This window comes from Danaus plexippus (assembly GCF_018135715.1).
Source record: "Danaus plexippus chromosome 13 unlocalized genomic scaffold, MEX_DaPlex mxdp_15, whole genome shotgun sequence".
Classification (NCBI taxonomy): Eukaryota; Metazoa; Arthropoda; class Insecta; order Lepidoptera; family Nymphalidae; genus Danaus; species Danaus plexippus.
The window spans coordinates 6,228,807-6,245,650 of record NW_026869849.1 but is presented as its reverse complement, the minus strand read 5'-3'; the positions used below and the strand labels follow the sequence as shown (position 1 = coordinate 6,245,650).

The following is a 16,844-nucleotide window of genomic DNA, read 5'->3' as shown; positions in this document are numbered from 1 at the left end:
GACTGCACTACTTACTTGGGTTGATTTCGATGAATAACTTATCAATTCTGGTGAGTTTTTAAATTAAGTACTAAATACCAGCAGGTTTGCCAAATTGCGGGAATATAACGTACTACCTCTCAGTGAGACGTCAGTGTGTCTGACATTGACAGTGACGGCAACAGACGACGTCACAGAAGACATATTGTAAAATAATATTTGATTTTAGATTTGGTTATAAGAAAGTTTTTGTAAATTTGGTTTTAAAACTATTGAAAAGTATAAATTTGAAGAAATTTTTTATTAGTGTGTGTTAGGTATGTGTCAACAGTCGGTATTCTATTACAATAAAAACAACACTTTCGTTAAAATTTTATTCGTCACAGAAAAATATGCACAGCACTGTATAAAGACATCACTAGGTAGAAAATGTAACACCAGTTTTATTCGCTTACGCCTTGAATTCCTAATGGACAAATTTAACTCTTATCGTGTAAGAGATAAGGTCAATTTTTGTTCGATGTTACAGCACGAGAGGTCAATGTCGTTTTGCTCCAACGAAATCCTCAGCGCATGCGAATCAAAACATACTTATTTAAACTATTGCCAAACACCCAACTTAACACTACGTCAGTCATTCGCGGTCTTAGACCCGCCGGCGTTATGCAATAAGGAATAATAATCAGACATTTAAATTAATTAAAATAAATTGTTCCCTCTTGCATAACACTAGTTAAGTAGATGAACACATATGTACATCTGAGATATATTAATTTTGTTAAATTTTGGCAAGAAAAAATTAAAATAGTAATAATTTAAGATGATTAAAAACGCGGTTAGAAATAAAGAAACAGGAAGTGACGTTCGTAAAAGTAAAATTTATATAAAATTATGACTGGAAAATATTATAAAGGCAAAAAAATAAATTTCTCATAGAAAAAAATAAAAATAAATTAATAACAAAAATATAGTTTGAGTTTGACTTAAATAATTTTACGATAGATGTAATACTTAGTTTTATTAAGAAATTACTTCAAACATGCGGTCTAGCGGCTTGCAATGAAAATGTTGACTTCGGTTTAATATTTATACTGAAATTTAAAAATATTATCTCTTCAAAAATAATACTGAGAATTATTTAAAAAACCATTCAATTCAAATGACAGATCGTAAAAAAAATTGCAAGACGCTACGTTTTAGAAACAACACCTACCCATCAGCCAAACGAGCCAGGGGACTGTCGCTTAACACGACATAGTGGTAAACATAAATTGACAGCAAGGACAGAATATAAATAATTTAAGAAATGTAAACCTTATTATCATCGATTAAGGATCACTTTAGTTTGTTGACTTAGATATAATTTAAACGTTCCACTACCAAGTCCACACACGCTTCTACACAAACCTCTAATTTCAATCGTAATTCGGTGTCTTACAACTTTTACCAGTGTAATTTTTATCAGTCTAATATCGCTTTAGATATGAATTAACTATGAAACTGGTAAAAATATATCGACGAGGGACACATTATTATTATTATTATTACGTATAAATTTTTCAGAAACTAGTATTTATTTGTCATAACCTTATCACTAGGCGATTCTGGCAATAAAGGTCCATAGCCGAGAACACATCTGTGTGTATCAAACATTACGTATTGATGCTACTTACAAAATATCTAAATACCATCAAACTAGACGCGTGTGAAACACAACGAGCAGTGTGAATAAAAATAATGGCACAGTCACTTAGGTTATATACAAAGGAAACGTTAAATTCGTGTCAAGGCGAGTCACTTACTTAGAAATAAGAAAAAATAATAAATAAATATCTTAAGCTATTGTTAGACATGATATGTTTCATTATTCGAGTTAGATGTTACGAGAACCGACAGCTCCAAGTTACAGAGATATTATCACACGGACATCTGTCCTATGACAGAACAAAGTAAATAATATATTATACATCTGTGACACACACGTTCTATTGCACCTAGTTACTATAATGTACAAATGATTACACTCAGCTATTCATGTTCAGTATGCGGCGTATGTTCACTTATAGTTCACATCACAGTGTACTAAATTTAGTCGGTGTAAGGTTGGCAAGGGAGCATCGACCTTACTGTGGTACAAATGTGTCCTATTTTAGTATAAACGGTGTCCTCGTAGGACGGTGTTAGACATCAATTGGCCCCGCCCTCGTCCGTCAGACCCTGCGCGTACGCAGATTGAATGCTTTCACATACGAACTTATATTGACTCTGCAAAAAAATAATTAAATTTAATGTTAAGGTAATGAGATCTAAGATTTTCGCGAGTATTCATTTTAATGTTAAGGTTCCAGCACAAATATTTTTTCATACATTTAGAAAATAAATCTGTTCCACCAAAAGTAATAGTCTTCAAAGTGTAAAACTTTTTCATCGAAGTTTTTAAATCGACTGATAAATCGCGGGAAATATTAATTACAGGTTTTAAAAAATACTTCCGCTCAATCCGGTGACACGAACTGTCACTTTGTATATAAATCAATGCTAGTGGCTCGAGATATGAGCTGTCTATATTGTACATTGTACTAAGCAACTGATGGCTCGAGCTCGAGCATACTACTCACAGCTTAACCATACAACAACACAGAGAATTTTTTAAGAACACTTAAAGAATTCTCACAGAGTGTATGTGACAGTTTTTAAAGCACACTTTTACTTTTCTATCTTATAACGAGATCTAAGACGCGAGCATTTATTTAAATAAAAGTAATATTTACGGATTACTATGCGTTTTTAATTATTTTAACTACTTTGCTCACGGTTGCTGTACACTACAACAAGTATTTAGTATAAAACGATAAAATACCGCGTAGTAGTCCGTAAACATTGGTATTATTCGCGTTCCTAATCGTCGGCTCTAGCTCGAGCACTCGTCTCACCGCGTTCTGTATGCACATTGGTCTCTGAGTGCGCATGGCCCTGACTAGATCCAGGGGGTACAGCGGCTGCTTCCGTCCTAGCAGCTCCAGCGCCGTCTCCGCCAGTATGAGAGCGCCGGTCCGCCCCACGCCCGCGGAACAGTGGACTATCATCGGCGGCTCGAGCACTCTCTCCGGACCACACATGTCTTCCACTACCGTGGGTATTACTGGAACATTATACGCTATATGTTAATTTTCTGATGTTATAGACCATTTTTCATGTAATTATTAAAAGTTGTGCTGGCATTTTAGCAACAACTGCTCATTCCATAGAATCGGGATTACATATTGCATTGTTTATAATGTATAGTATATTAGCCGGCTCGTGGCTTGGCGACAGGCGGTAGATGCGTAGAACACGACATAACCCGTGCGGGACGGGATGTCCGCTGCCGAGTACACTTGCGAGCACTTAAATTGAACCCATTGCTTTTGATACTATTATAGCTTTTGTAATGACTAAGCGTCAAAGTGACCACTTTTTGTTGCACTAAGTGCACATGCGCAAAATTATCCCCACTACGCTACAACCTTGCCAAGGCACGTGCCAGCTACTATACATATATCATATATATATATGTTTGTATATCTCACCGGCTCGATGGTTCCTCAGCTGGGAGCACAGTCTCACGAAGCTGATAAACTGTTGATGGTCGTCGGGCACTCCGTGGTCGGGCCAGGCGGTGTACTGCAGCTGAGTGACGTCACGACTGGCACCGTTGCTATCCTGGAAATGGAATCACTTACTATCATTGGTTAGCCTGGAATTGGAAATACTCTGATTCTGCTATAAGTCGGACTACATGAATTGGCCACTGGTGTTTGTAACTATTAATATTTAGCGTGTTTGGTCGTTTCCAATAATGTCTTGAATTAACTATGTGTATAAATAAAAATGGATGTTGCTAGGCGCATAACTCGAAAATGACTCGACCAATTGATCAACTTTTTATTTTTAAAGCCGGTGAAAAAAAATAATAACAATATAAAATGCGCGGAAAATAAATAAATCTAAATTAATTAACAATAGTAAACAGCTACATTTGTATACATTGGTATAGTCTGCGTCAACAATTCATTATAACTACCACAAATATTATCAAAACCGTAAGCAAATTCTCATTGGGTCATCTAAAGTGCCGCTATGGAAATCACGCGTTAAACAAACCTTCAAACTCATCTCCCTCTGCGTGTAATGTCCTAAATTCTGTTCGCTGTTTGTGACCACTGTCAATGAATTGGTCGCTTTGAGCGCGGTCCCGACTTTGGGCCAATATTGGTGACACTTGGCCCGCCCTCGCTCGGCCAGCACCGTCAACATCACCACCAAACTGCTCTCACTTTCCCAAACCATTTGCCAGAAGTCACCAACCGTGGACGCTAGCGGGCCTGAAAATATAATAATCTCGTAGTTGATATAAAATTATTGAATTGAATATTGAAATATATTGAAATATAATTGAATTGAATATGATATGAATATTTAGACGGTTACCTTGAGTTGCGATGTACGTGAGGACTAAGTCAGAGTTAGCTATCTCCATGTTGATGTAGGAAGCGTTGATGTAATCACCGTTGGGGCCGTTCTTTAATATCACTCTACTTGAATCATCTGTAACGTTTACATATATACATGTGTGTGTGTGTGTGTGTTGTACATAGGTCTGTTTACTGATTATCAAAGTAATGTAATATTATATAAAAAATCCACGAATAATCACGTGATTCAAATACTAACATAACTAACTTACAGTAACGGAACTCGTCTAGAACTTACTTGTGTCGAGAAGTTAACTGATTGAACAACTCTATAGTGTTAAATGACTCACATGGAGCGATATCCCTGTATCTGTTCCTCGCGAGGTTGGCGGGCAGTCGGGCGGCGGTGGCGGGTCGGTCCGCCGCTCGCCTCAGCAGTGCGTCGTACTGCCGCAGTGCCGCCCCCGACGCCAGCCCGTCTCCCAGCAGCAACATCGACTGCTGCAGATCACCCTCGAAGGTGCCGGCGCCGAGCGGCACGAAACAAACGGCCGGTTCCTCCACACACACCTCCGGCTCGTACACCGCTGTGAGATATCGTTCACTTTTCTTATATACTAGTTATTGCCCGCGACTTCGTCTGCGTTAGTTTCAGAATTAGACATGTATTCCTCCTTAAAGACTGTAGATCAGAAGATTTTGGATTTGATCAACTTATTTTTCTTTCTTTTTCAGTCGGATGAAAAGTATTCTATGTCCTTTACTTTGTTCTAAGCTATCTCTCCATCAATTTTCTTTTTCTCTCCACCAATTTTCCACCAAGTTATAAATAGTGTAACTAACACGACTCGCTTTATATAAAGATTTATCAATAAAATGTTTATTTTACTAAGAGACAATCACATATTTTGGGATACAAACCAGATATACCACTGGTGTGATCTTAATGTGATAGTTTTTAGAATTTATATACAAGGGTCTACACAATTTGGTCAAAATTATATAAATCACTCCTCACCGTTGGGTTTGACCATTAGAGTTAGAACTCCCTTTGTATTTCTTATGGTCTGAACAACTTGCTCGTGGGTCATTTCTTCGACATCAGTACCGTTTATTGATATGACCTGGAAATACAAGGAAAGCGTAAGGAAGCTGATTAATATATATCTCAATTGACATTAATGTAAGTCAAATGTATAGATTGTGTTTTTTACATTAAAAAATGTTGAGCTGATACTTGAATATAATTCAAGAAATAAGTAGAAATAAAGAGTACAGTTGAATAGGAATAGTTACAGTTCAGACGCGACGGCCTACTCATAGGAGAGACTGAAATGCGATATTCCAAAGGCTACAGATTGGAATACTAGTGTTTCAGCTTTTATTCCGTATTTTGCGAATATTCGGGTCATTTCATGGACAAACTTGTCATCGGCCTGTCCTGGGGCTATAATATAGTATTATATCACCGTACCTGGTCTCCTTCCTGCAGATGAGCTCTCGTCCTGGGCATGACCCTGGACACGAGTACGGCCGCTCCCCCCCCTCCGCCTCTCACATTGAACCCGTACCGCCCGTCGGTCCCGGGGTAGAGTCTGACGCACACAACTCCTTCCGCCGGATCTTCTTCCGCTCGCTCCGTGACCGACTCAGATTCTGAATCGTCAACATAAGTCAACGGCACGCGGAACACGCGCTCCAGGAAGCCGCCGTCGCTACTGCACACATTATTTGATATTAATAAACTACTGTCACAAGTGGCGCCATCTCTGCCGTACTAGTTATAATATACTATATTATACTATAATATAATTATAATACAGAAATATTGTAATTTTGTAATGGCAACATTTAAGTATCAACTTGTAATTGAAAACTATAAATGCTGGCTATGGCCATGATGTCGGACATTAATGGAAGTAAGGCTGAACAATGAAAAACAATTCTGAATCTGTACCTCGAACACTGTAAATAGCGGTTCTAAACTAAATGTAGCCCAAGTTACTTATGACAACATCGGAGAAAGTCAAAGCGGAATCGGTCAACCCGTCCCAGAGGCGGGCGGCAGCAAACAGATAGCTAATGCATGCGTGTTTAACAAACTATTTTTTGTACGTTAGCAAATTGACGATAAAATTTTATTTATACATATATATTAGTAATATTGCAGTGATTCTCTGGGGCGGCTCATACGACTACAATTATAGTTGATTGTACAATATTATTATCAGTGCAGGGATCATATTGAAAAATTGCGCAAGGATCGATCACAAGTTTGAGCGAGCTTCAATTTTATTGCGCAATATGTATGTTTTGTACCGTGAAGTTAATATTGCGCAATACTTCTTCTGTTCACTGTTTAGAGCCGTTCGTCGATCTATTGCTACATATTATTCATAGAGGACGTTCAATATTATTGCACAATAAAAATATTGTCCAAATCTATTGTAGCCGTATGGGCCGCCTTATATGTACATATGTATGTCGTACTCGTCTTCGTTGTTGTGCAATTCGTCCCCCCAGGCCTCTCGCGGCGGGGGCTCGTCGTGACCAGTGACGCGTGACCCCCGGGCGCTGCTCACTACGCCGGGGGAGGCCCCGGATGATTTGTCACGGTTACGGGAACTACTGCGACTGAACGTTAACGTTAATCAGAAACAGTAAGACTCTCATGATTTAACATTGATGTAAAAGTTTATTGGAATGAATGAAACAGTAAGTATATGTGTGTCTTTATTATAATTATGTTTTTAACTTCACAGCATTGTGGGGCTACGTACAGCTTTAAATTAACCGAGTTGAATAGGGGCGGCGGGTTTTGTTCAATAGTTTTACTTTTATGAACAACTAACTAAAAACAGAATGACCACTGATTTAGTGACAAAAAATACAAATAGTTTATTCTTGTGTACCAAAGCCACTGGCTTCTAAATATTTTCATACTGACCGTACAAAACTTCTATTTATCGACCGTGATCGTTTAGCGTCTTCTAGGGCCTGGGTCTCCGTCCTTATGACAGCGGGGGCGGTGACCCCGGCGAGGGCCCCCCAGGCCCCGAGGAAGGCCTTGCGACGGGGGGCCCGCAGACGGAAGAAGCCGTGACGCTCAACACTACACCTCCAGAGGGCTTTCGACGCACGACTCGAGCGCATGTTGAAGCCAAGCACGGTGTCGTACGATTCAGACTGGGAATTGATCAGTAATAATTGCTTTTATAACATGAAATATTGCTAGAATAAGATTATCAAACGCTTATATGACATTAATAATTCCTTCTACAAGAATCAGCTAGTGGTATGTCAAACTTTTTCTGCACGGTCCAAATCTTTGCCCTGCCCGTGAATTATTATAGTTAAAACGCAAAACTCCCGCACGTCAATCTTCACACATTGTTGTGTCATGGCACGTGGATCGATACTGGAAACTGTCCGTGTGTAGTTCAACGTTGGAGATTCGTGGTGACGTCACTAATAGGTACAAGTATTCACCGTGCACGCATTTCTTGACAAGGAATGGGACTTGAGGACATTACGTTGTAATAACCAGAAGTATTACTACGTGCACAATAAGACTTGAAACGGCTTGAATCGATACTACTAGACAGTAGGTGCCAGATACTCTATACTTAACAATGTTTCCATCATTAATTATTCCTGTGAGCAAACTGAGGTAATAAAAACTATATACTTACGGCTTCTCGCTTCAACTGTATAAAGAACTGCTTCTTCTTGAACGATATCTTAACAATTTTGCTCCAAGAGAAAGTGTTGACTCGTATGTTGTTCTGAAAAACGACAATACCGATTGACGTGACGCCAATCAGTATGTCCTTCCCGTTGTAGTCCTGTAACGAGATAAACATCATCCAACCCACATTCATAATTTCTCCACTTATAAATTAATAAAAAATATTCTCTTTATTACAAGATTATAGTTTTAAAAAATATATATTTTTTCTTAACTTAATAGTATGCTATGTTTATTTATATTTATATATATATGTAGTCCAAACTATTATTATTTATAACCTTAGCCGGATGTGATTCAACGCCGTAGCAATCCAAACGCTTCGCGTGTTCCAGAAAGTTCGCTTCAGCATCAGCGGGCGATTGACCTTTATGAAGCTTGTGAAGTTCCTTGATACGCCTCTCGTCCTCAGGACTCTGTTTCGGTAATAGACACAGCTCTGACAGATAGTTGTTCTGGTGCTCGGTGGCGTTATAATCACCGAGTTCGGCTGGAACATACATACATACATATAAATAAAAAAACACATATATAGAGCTGTATATACTGATATGAATTAATGACATGATATCAAGTGTGAACATTTTAAGAATTAAATCGATTAATCATATTATAGGGATAAGACACGATGGTTCAGTTTGAAGAGCAATTGGAATTTTATATTTGGAAGGAAGCAGGTTCGAAGTCACTATATATTTTTTTAATCGAATATTCATTATTAGGATAAATTTTTAAAACCAACCTTGTACAGTAAATGAAGCCAGTAGAAGTGCTGTATTCTTCGGAGCTATCATTCTTCCATCCAGAAGCAGTTTTCTCAGTTGGAGACAAAGAAGATATCTCGTGTACTCTTCGGCTAAACGACTCGGCTCAGGAGGATAGAAGCGTACCGCCAGCCAGAAATGCGGATTGACACCGACTTGCTTTTTAACTGATTTGCCACTGTCAAGCCAACGCTGAAATATTCAAATAATATTAATCAAACCACTAAAATATATTAAAATAATATATGAACATCGCCGGGAAACATCGTTGTATGCATACAATTTTATATAACGACTGACGTCGCTGACTCCGCGGAACGAACACCAAGCCGTGTGAACCAGAAGATTCCTGATACCACACAAGCTATGGAGTCGTATTGCTATCCTGATATCGGGCAATCATGTAGTCTTAAGTATAGGTTATAAGTTTTAATATGTAATTCTTATTATAATGCAATAATAGGTAAATTTCGTAGTTTTCCTGGAACCTCTGCTTACTGCGAAACTCACCCTGTATAATTCACTTCCTTAACATCATTATAATAAATAAAACACAATAAATATGTATTGGTTAAATCGCAAAACAGAATCACATTATAACTCGCTCTCAAGGAGTCCGGTCAAAGAATGATACAAAACTATTGAATCGCAAATTAAAGATACCAAGAAAATTGAGTCATGCAGGTTACAATTAAAAATTTTATATATCAAAGCATGACCAACTATAGCTGGCTAATGATGAATCACTCACGTTGAAAGATACATTGAATAAGTATAGTATAGTAAGTTTGATATATTTATTATGTAAAATTATTAGAAATATGTAATTGAAGTAATAAAAACTAGAAAAAGGCATATTTACATATATACTATGTAGATACTTATATATATAATGATGTTTCACATATTTGTCAGCGAACCTAATATTGTGCTTGATAAAAACAGCATTACATTACATATGCATGTTTAGTACGACGGAATCAGTGAACGTTAATAAATAGTCATAATTTCTCTATCAATACATTTCCATTAATTAGCATTCAGCTTTTACGATTTACTACCACGGTTCTCATTTGAAAGACGGCATTCAAACTAGCAAATAAGTAATATATAAATAATTCCATATTTGAATGATTATTTTCTAACATCTTTTTAAATTTTTTTTTCAGATTCAAAACAACAAATTCTTCTGTAAAATTCCTTTAACTATATAACCTCCTTTATATTACATTTATCATATTTTTAGTTTGTAATAATTCTGGTGAAAAATAAATTAAAAAAAATATAAATTTTTGTCAGTGATAGGAAGTGAAAATATTTTCTTAACTGCCAGCCCTACCCTATATTATCCGCATCCAAGACATGTGACTCATAGCTTGAGTAGAATTAGACAATTTATTTTGATCATATAGAAAATATGTTATTATGTTTTTTTTCATTTTGCATATACCATACATATGACTATATTTCGACCCCAAATTTCTTGGTAAAACTCTCAAGCATTTTATGTTTAAGAGCTGCACCTCAACCCTTCACCCAATCAGAACACAGTTAGTAACAAAATGCTTATAAGTCAGTTTTATTTATATTTTTTCTTTACTCCTCTACAACATTCTGTAGTGGAATAAATTTTGTCGTGTACAAAATAACACTCTATAAAACTTTATATATATAATGTTGTATATTGCAATCGATGAGAAATTATTACCGATAGTAAATTAGTGGATACATTCGCTATCAGTGACGGAATTACATTTTCAATGAATTGTAAATAAAAATTACCTGAACATTAAGTACATTCAAGCTATATATGTAGTCATTATAAATGGTAAGAATAATTTCATTTTAAATATGATTTGGATATTATAGTTTAAATTGTGATCGGTTTTGATAATGAAGTAACAATCAATAGTTTTTATATAAAAATATTTCATTATTAATAATAGCAATTATTATATGAGATTATTAGATTAATTCCGATTAAATACCAAATATTATTAGTGATGTCACATTGAGACAGCTGTTACAGTGTTTTATTTCTCTGAACCCATAAGGTAATGATTATAATCTTTCATTATCATTTTGATAACAGTTAGCTGGGTTACTTATAAAGCATATCTAATTAATCTTGAGTAATTCAAAGGGGATAATTTAGTTTTTTTTATTCCATATAATTTACAGTCTATTTTTGTGTATTGCGCATTTGTTTCTGATATTAAAGCAATTTTGGGCTAAATCTTAAATCGATAGTTGTTGAAAATTTTAAATGAAAAATTTATTCACACTATCAGAATTCAAACTTGCATCCTTCTAGATGAGCATTCAAATGACTTTACCAACTAAGCTATAGTGTCCTGAATGGATTAGGTGAATGAAGCACTGGAGTATGGAAATATTACATCTTACTGTCATATCAACAGACAGACTGATGTACGGAGTTACCATTTATTAAGTTCTCTTACTAAAATACTTATTAGAAAGTAAATTATCATCATCTTTTTTATTTACAATTTTGAAGGTGTCAATGTATAGATATCACATCTGTGCACTATTTCAATCACTACTAGTAGGAAAACAATATTATTATATAATTAGATACCTGATTGCCTCAAAAGGAAAATAATAATATATAATGAAATATATAAATAGTCAATCAATTGTATTTAATATAAGTAACTCACTGTTAGCTCTGTATTTGTAGCATTAGGAGGTAAACCATTTTCAGTGAATTGCAAGCCAAAGTAATCCTTTTCAACCAACTCAAGGTTTTGAAAAACCTGTTCTAATAGCACACTTCCCTTGGCTTTTTTCTGCAATAAATGAATATCATATTGTAAATGTTGTATGATTTCACTTTTGTTAACAAAAAAAAATGTTCATGTATAGTCTTATGCATGAAATTGGTTTCTGTTCAGTAAACAATATTCATAAACATGAATCATGAATGTCATTATTTGTGAACAGAAATAACAAAGGCGTTAAACTTAAAAGTTCAGTGTAAAATGCACTCGCATATTTTTGAAATAGCTCACCTCGATCTGAAATAATTGCTGGGTATCGTCCAAAAACACGACGGTGACATTGAAGATATTAAGCTTTCGTTCGCGGGCCAGTTCCGAGGCACGAACGTTGTAGGTGCCGCTCGAACTGCTGAACGCACGACGAGATACACTCTCGATCATTTCATCGGTTACTATCAGATAACTGAGCACAATGTAATATACGCAAGAGTTGGGGTTTCAATCCTTAATTAGGTATCCCTTAACCTATAACCTTATGAATCATGACCGCTATTACAGTGTTAACTGCATAATAAGATGATAACTAGTCTGTGGACTCCAGCCAAATGAAGACATAAACAATGACATGTATTGCAAGTTTCACATTTTTCCGTATATTTGTTATCAAATCTTGATCTTCTTAAGTTTTCATACTTTACTGTTTGATAAGTAAGTGCTTCTAACTTTTCTTAAGTCAAGTTAATCAAAATCTATTGATAGCACTTGAATATTTTTACTTATTGTATATTTAATTGTTAAAAAATTGCAAAATTCGATCACTCCTCTCTTCAAACAAAACTTCGTTTCGCCATATTGAATTATTGACACTGACATTTCTGAATTCAGTATGGCAAACGAAGCGTTTGGTTTTTGCATTATATTTCTTATAAAACATTGCTGAATTATTTTAAGCTTTCATTAATTTATTTTGCTGCTTGAGAAAACTCTTTACTTTAATTTGTTTATTTTATCATACATATGAAAGTAGAGAAATATAAGAGTATATAATATAATCGCTATTGCCTAAAATATTATTTTTTAGCAACAATAAATTTAATATTATTATTATTTAATAAAATTAACGATAAATCCGTAAATATTTAGTGTATCTAAAAACATATCATATTTATATGAGTTTATGAAAAAAAAACGCAGTCTCTCTGCTGTCTTTAAATATTGGATTGCTCTATTGTTTTTTTAAACATTCATTATTTTACAAAATCATATTTTGAACATTATATGATTCTTGAGAATCTATTTACAAATACTATTCAATTTAAGTGTTTTATTACTTCGATACAAGCTTCAAAATTTTCATTTCGATCATCCATCCATCAGTCATTTTTCGTAGTTTCCTTTCATTACTTGGAAAAAGATTGAATTAGAGCTCGATTGCTTCATAAATGTACAAATAAACTTAAAAATTAACCATGTCAAATTATTTTGGGGGGTAGTAGCGGTACAATGAAACAATTATTCAAACAGTTATCTGCCTTTAATCTGCTTTTCTTCATAATCCAGCAGCCATAGTCATTCATTCGGTACCATTACAGGAAGAAAAATTAATACACTATTAGATACTGTTACAGTTTGGTTTGAATATGTGTTACAGATGAAGTTATGTGTAGTAGAATTTAATAATTGTATTTTAAACTATTATTATTATAAATACATGCGGATTATGAAAACCAGGGTGCGATGCGAGGTTGCCGTGCAATTAAAATTTTATATACTTTTAAATGTAACGGACTAGCAGTTTATCGTTAAATTATTATTTGTACTTAGCATTCTATGCTTCCATCTATTACACTAATGTTTGATGGGAATCAGACATTTCGTATGTATTATATAAATTTATCGATAAAGCATGGCACTAATTGATGCTTCCAATCGATTTATCGGACATTAATAAACGGACCAATTCTATTGAAACACAGAATATGTATACTTATTATGCTATGGTAGTTCTAACACTCTTATAAGTTGAAGTATTGATACGAAACATCTGACTCCATTATAATTACATTACTCGCAGTATCGCATCGCACAATTTTTATACACTGTTTACCGTACTGCTTGTTTTGTGTAGTGGTGTGCTTTAGTCGATAAAAAATCCATCGATAAAAATTTTGATTATGGCCAAACATTCCATTTTTTTTAAATACACATTTTTTTGCAATTGTAATAATTTTTGAAAATATAAATTTTGATAATATTTTTTCCATTTGTTCCTAAATATTAATCCAAATAGTTTTTTTTTTATTATCCTTAATATTGTATTTACAATTTTTCAACAGCCGAAAAATATGTTCAATTTTATAATATTATTTTTTAACGACTCTTGTTAAGTAGTAGGTAACAGTACAAATATTAATGATCACAAGTTGGTTTTCATTGGTCATTAACATACGTTAAATTACAGCCTTAATACTATGATACGGTCTTACAGCTCACAGTAGGTCCTTCTTGTTTGAATTCTGTTCAACTATTTACATATCATTTTACTATTTCATTTTATTAATACAATGTAGGAAAATTAATGTTAATGTAACATAATGTAATTCTGTATTTTGTCGGCGTTTTTTTTTCTTTTTTTGTAATTTGGATGTATTAAAGTAACTCATATATATAAACATCACTCTTAAATGTGCATACTGTTCGGGCGCCTACAACACTTAAAACATACATAATAATTTTTTTTTTTTTTGAAAATCTATAAGTATAATATTTTGAAATCTACTTTCCAAATGCGAGGCAATTTTATTAGTTTTTTTTTTAGTAGCAACCCAAATAATATGCACAGATGTTTGATTGGCTTCCAAATCAACAAAAAGACCTGCTGTCATTTGTATGTCAACTATCAATATATCGCCTTTGAACAAACACGTAATATGCGAACTTGGAACGAATGAGAACACTTTGAAAAATCATTTAATATTGCAACAAATATCCAACTCGAATATCTAGACGAAATTCTTACGAAGCTAAACTTATAGTTCAGTTAAATTTAACGTAAAACTAATAATACGTTTTAATGAACTAAAATTAATAGAACAATATTTACAGTTCACGACGATGCATTCAATTATTCTATACATATCGTTTATAAACCTATCTATGAACAGAATGAAATATATATATAGTTAAAATAATATTAAAAAAATCAGTAGGCCACTAAGTTCGACGACACATGTTAACTACACCTATACTGTTATGTTATCCTAAAACTATAAAGTGCAACATTCTCTATATAGAAAGAAACAACTCAGAGTATTTCAATAAATTAATGTATCTATAACTTACATTCATTTATCGTTTTTGAGTTTAAATTTAAAATGTTGTACTTATTTACAAATGCATTTCATTAAATAAAACGGCCTCTTAAATTATTACGTTAAGCGTTAAGGGCAAGCCACAGTAACAAAACTATCGATAATAGAAATTAAATGTTAAAAATTCTCGTCACTATAATGATAAATCATTATATAGTGGCATAAGGAGTATTAAACCGTGATCACTCGTATTTTTTTTAATGTTTTTGTACTAAACATCTATATATTTCTACCGTACATAGTAAAAGTAGCTACGTCGAGACAAATATATCAGTCGAAATGTTTTCATTTTAATTTTAATATAAAAAAATCGTACATTTCTAAACTTGGCTGGAGTCTCGTGATTCGAATAAGGCCAGAATTCTATTTTTAAATTTTCAGCAATGTTCAACTTTACGTCTAGCAAATTATAATGCAGGATAATATATATCTGTTACTCAAATTTAAATCATGATGCGTTAGCTGCCCGGTGTTTAACCAGTTTGCAAAGAATCGGAGCAACCAGTCCAGTCGAACTGCCAGTTATAAACTTGGTTTTAAATTTACTAAACAGTTATAAATATCATATAAAATATACTGGCAGCGAAACTTTGACATTATTATGTCATGGTGTCAAATGTCAACATGTCAACAAAATATACATATTTCGTCCTTTTAAGGAAAAGAGGTAGCAATAATATTGGCGACTCTTTCTAAGCTAGTGACGTTCGTTAAATACGTCGATGAAGTTATTATATTTTTTTATCGACACCAAGATAGGGATTGTGTCGATGTTTTAGTTATAAAGAATTCTTATGTTCATTTTCAGTTGGCAGCTCGTGAATGGTGTTAGTGTTTATAATTAAACTTTGATGTTAGACCATCCCTTTGGACATCATTCGCACGGTGTTTTTTAAAGCCTGTCGTTTGTTGCAGAACCATATTCTGATGACCTCCCGCTCGTAGCCGAGCTGGTGAGCCAGACCGGTTATTTCTGTTCCTGTAAACGGAGAAATGACAGGGTGTTAAAAAAAAATACGATCTTGTACCAATGCTTAAGTTGAAGAGACTATAACCGAATAGACAAGAATGAGATAGTTCAATATATACTGTGTATATTTTGATCTGTGTGATATTAGCTTTGTTATTGATAAATAATTTTTACAGTCACAAAGTGTCCTTAAGTTAACTTTCGATTTTATACTCTATGGTTCATAGGACACTTTAATTTTTACTTTTTAAAAGTGACATTCCTATGAGCTGTCATTGTAATATGACAGTCAAGCGAACTAACCAGATGGGTGCGTGTTTCGTTCGAAGTGAGCGTTGAGTAGTTCGAGAGCCTGCGGCGTGAAGGACGTCCGTCGTTTGCGTTTCTTGCTCGGCTCCATGCCTATGAAATCCGTTAGATGGTTCTGACCGGACGCGTACCTGTGAAAAATAGACCTTATTCACTATGATTTTCAGTTCTAAATTGTATTGTTCACATCATAAGCATTTTGGTTCTGATATATCAAATTGTTTCGTTTGTTTGTATTGTGGATTAGTGTTACATCGATTGGAGTAATATTTTTGCATTTTAGTGTTCCATTATGTTTTTATAAGAATGCATTGATTTTTTTTTGCGCTGTTTGGAAATAATAGTAACTATAACTGTTTTTTTACGTCCACGGTCTATGAATACCTACATAAAATTAACAATACAAAGCTAATAATCAAAGTATAATGGATGAGCATTGTATTTTGATTATTCTTAGCGTTTTATAATAATATTACTTAGGCATGCAGTTCAAAGTAGAGCATGCAGG

General features: G+C 34.3%; 2 protein-coding genes across 12 annotated transcripts in view; both read right to left on the bottom strand.

The window, feature by feature from the left end:
* Window positions 1–339: 339 nt before the first annotated feature.
* LOC116769991 (tyrosine-protein phosphatase non-receptor type 4) lies at window positions 340–12,534 on the bottom strand. Of its 2 annotated transcripts, XM_061527671.1 has the most exons (15): window positions 11,978–12,534; window positions 11,627–11,755; window positions 8,924–9,137; window positions 8,463–8,671; window positions 8,126–8,278; window positions 7,381–7,619; window positions 6,924–7,067; window positions 5,908–6,151; window positions 5,452–5,557; window positions 4,784–5,020; window positions 4,450–4,566; window positions 4,123–4,343; window positions 3,549–3,681; window positions 2,913–3,121; window positions 340–2,244 (listed from the first exon to the last, which is right to left on the bottom strand). In XM_061527671.1, exons 1-15 carry the CDS (start codon window positions 12,125–12,127, stop codon window positions 2,167–2,169), a joined length of 2,583 nt encoding a protein of 860 aa, XP_061383655.1. In that variant the 5' UTR covers window positions 12,128–12,534; the 3' UTR covers window positions 340–2,166. The 2 variants fall into 2 exon arrangements, with proteins under 2 accessions (XP_061383655.1, XP_061383656.1); XM_061527672.1 differs by lacking the exons at window positions 11,627–11,755; window positions 11,978–12,534 and adding an exon at window positions 9,456–9,583.
* Window positions 12,535–13,198: 664 nt separating this feature from the next.
* Window positions 13,199–16,844, bottom strand: part of LOC116770473 (POU domain, class 6, transcription factor 2) — an 88,290-nt gene continuing 84,644 nt past the window's right edge. For 5 of the 10 annotated variants that reach the window (XM_061527711.1, XM_032661959.2, XM_032661961.2 and 2 more), the window contains 2 exons: window positions 16,331–16,482; window positions 13,199–16,036 (listed from right to left, as the gene is read on the bottom strand). In XM_061527711.1, the coding sequence (XP_061383695.1) occupies window positions 15,912–16,036; window positions 16,331–16,482 (277 nt within the window). In that variant the 3' untranslated portion in view covers window positions 13,199–15,911. The remainder of the gene's footprint in view (window positions 16,037–16,330; window positions 16,483–16,844) is intronic. The other 5 variants (XM_032661960.2, XM_061527714.1, XM_032661965.2 and 2 more) reach the window with 1 other exon arrangement.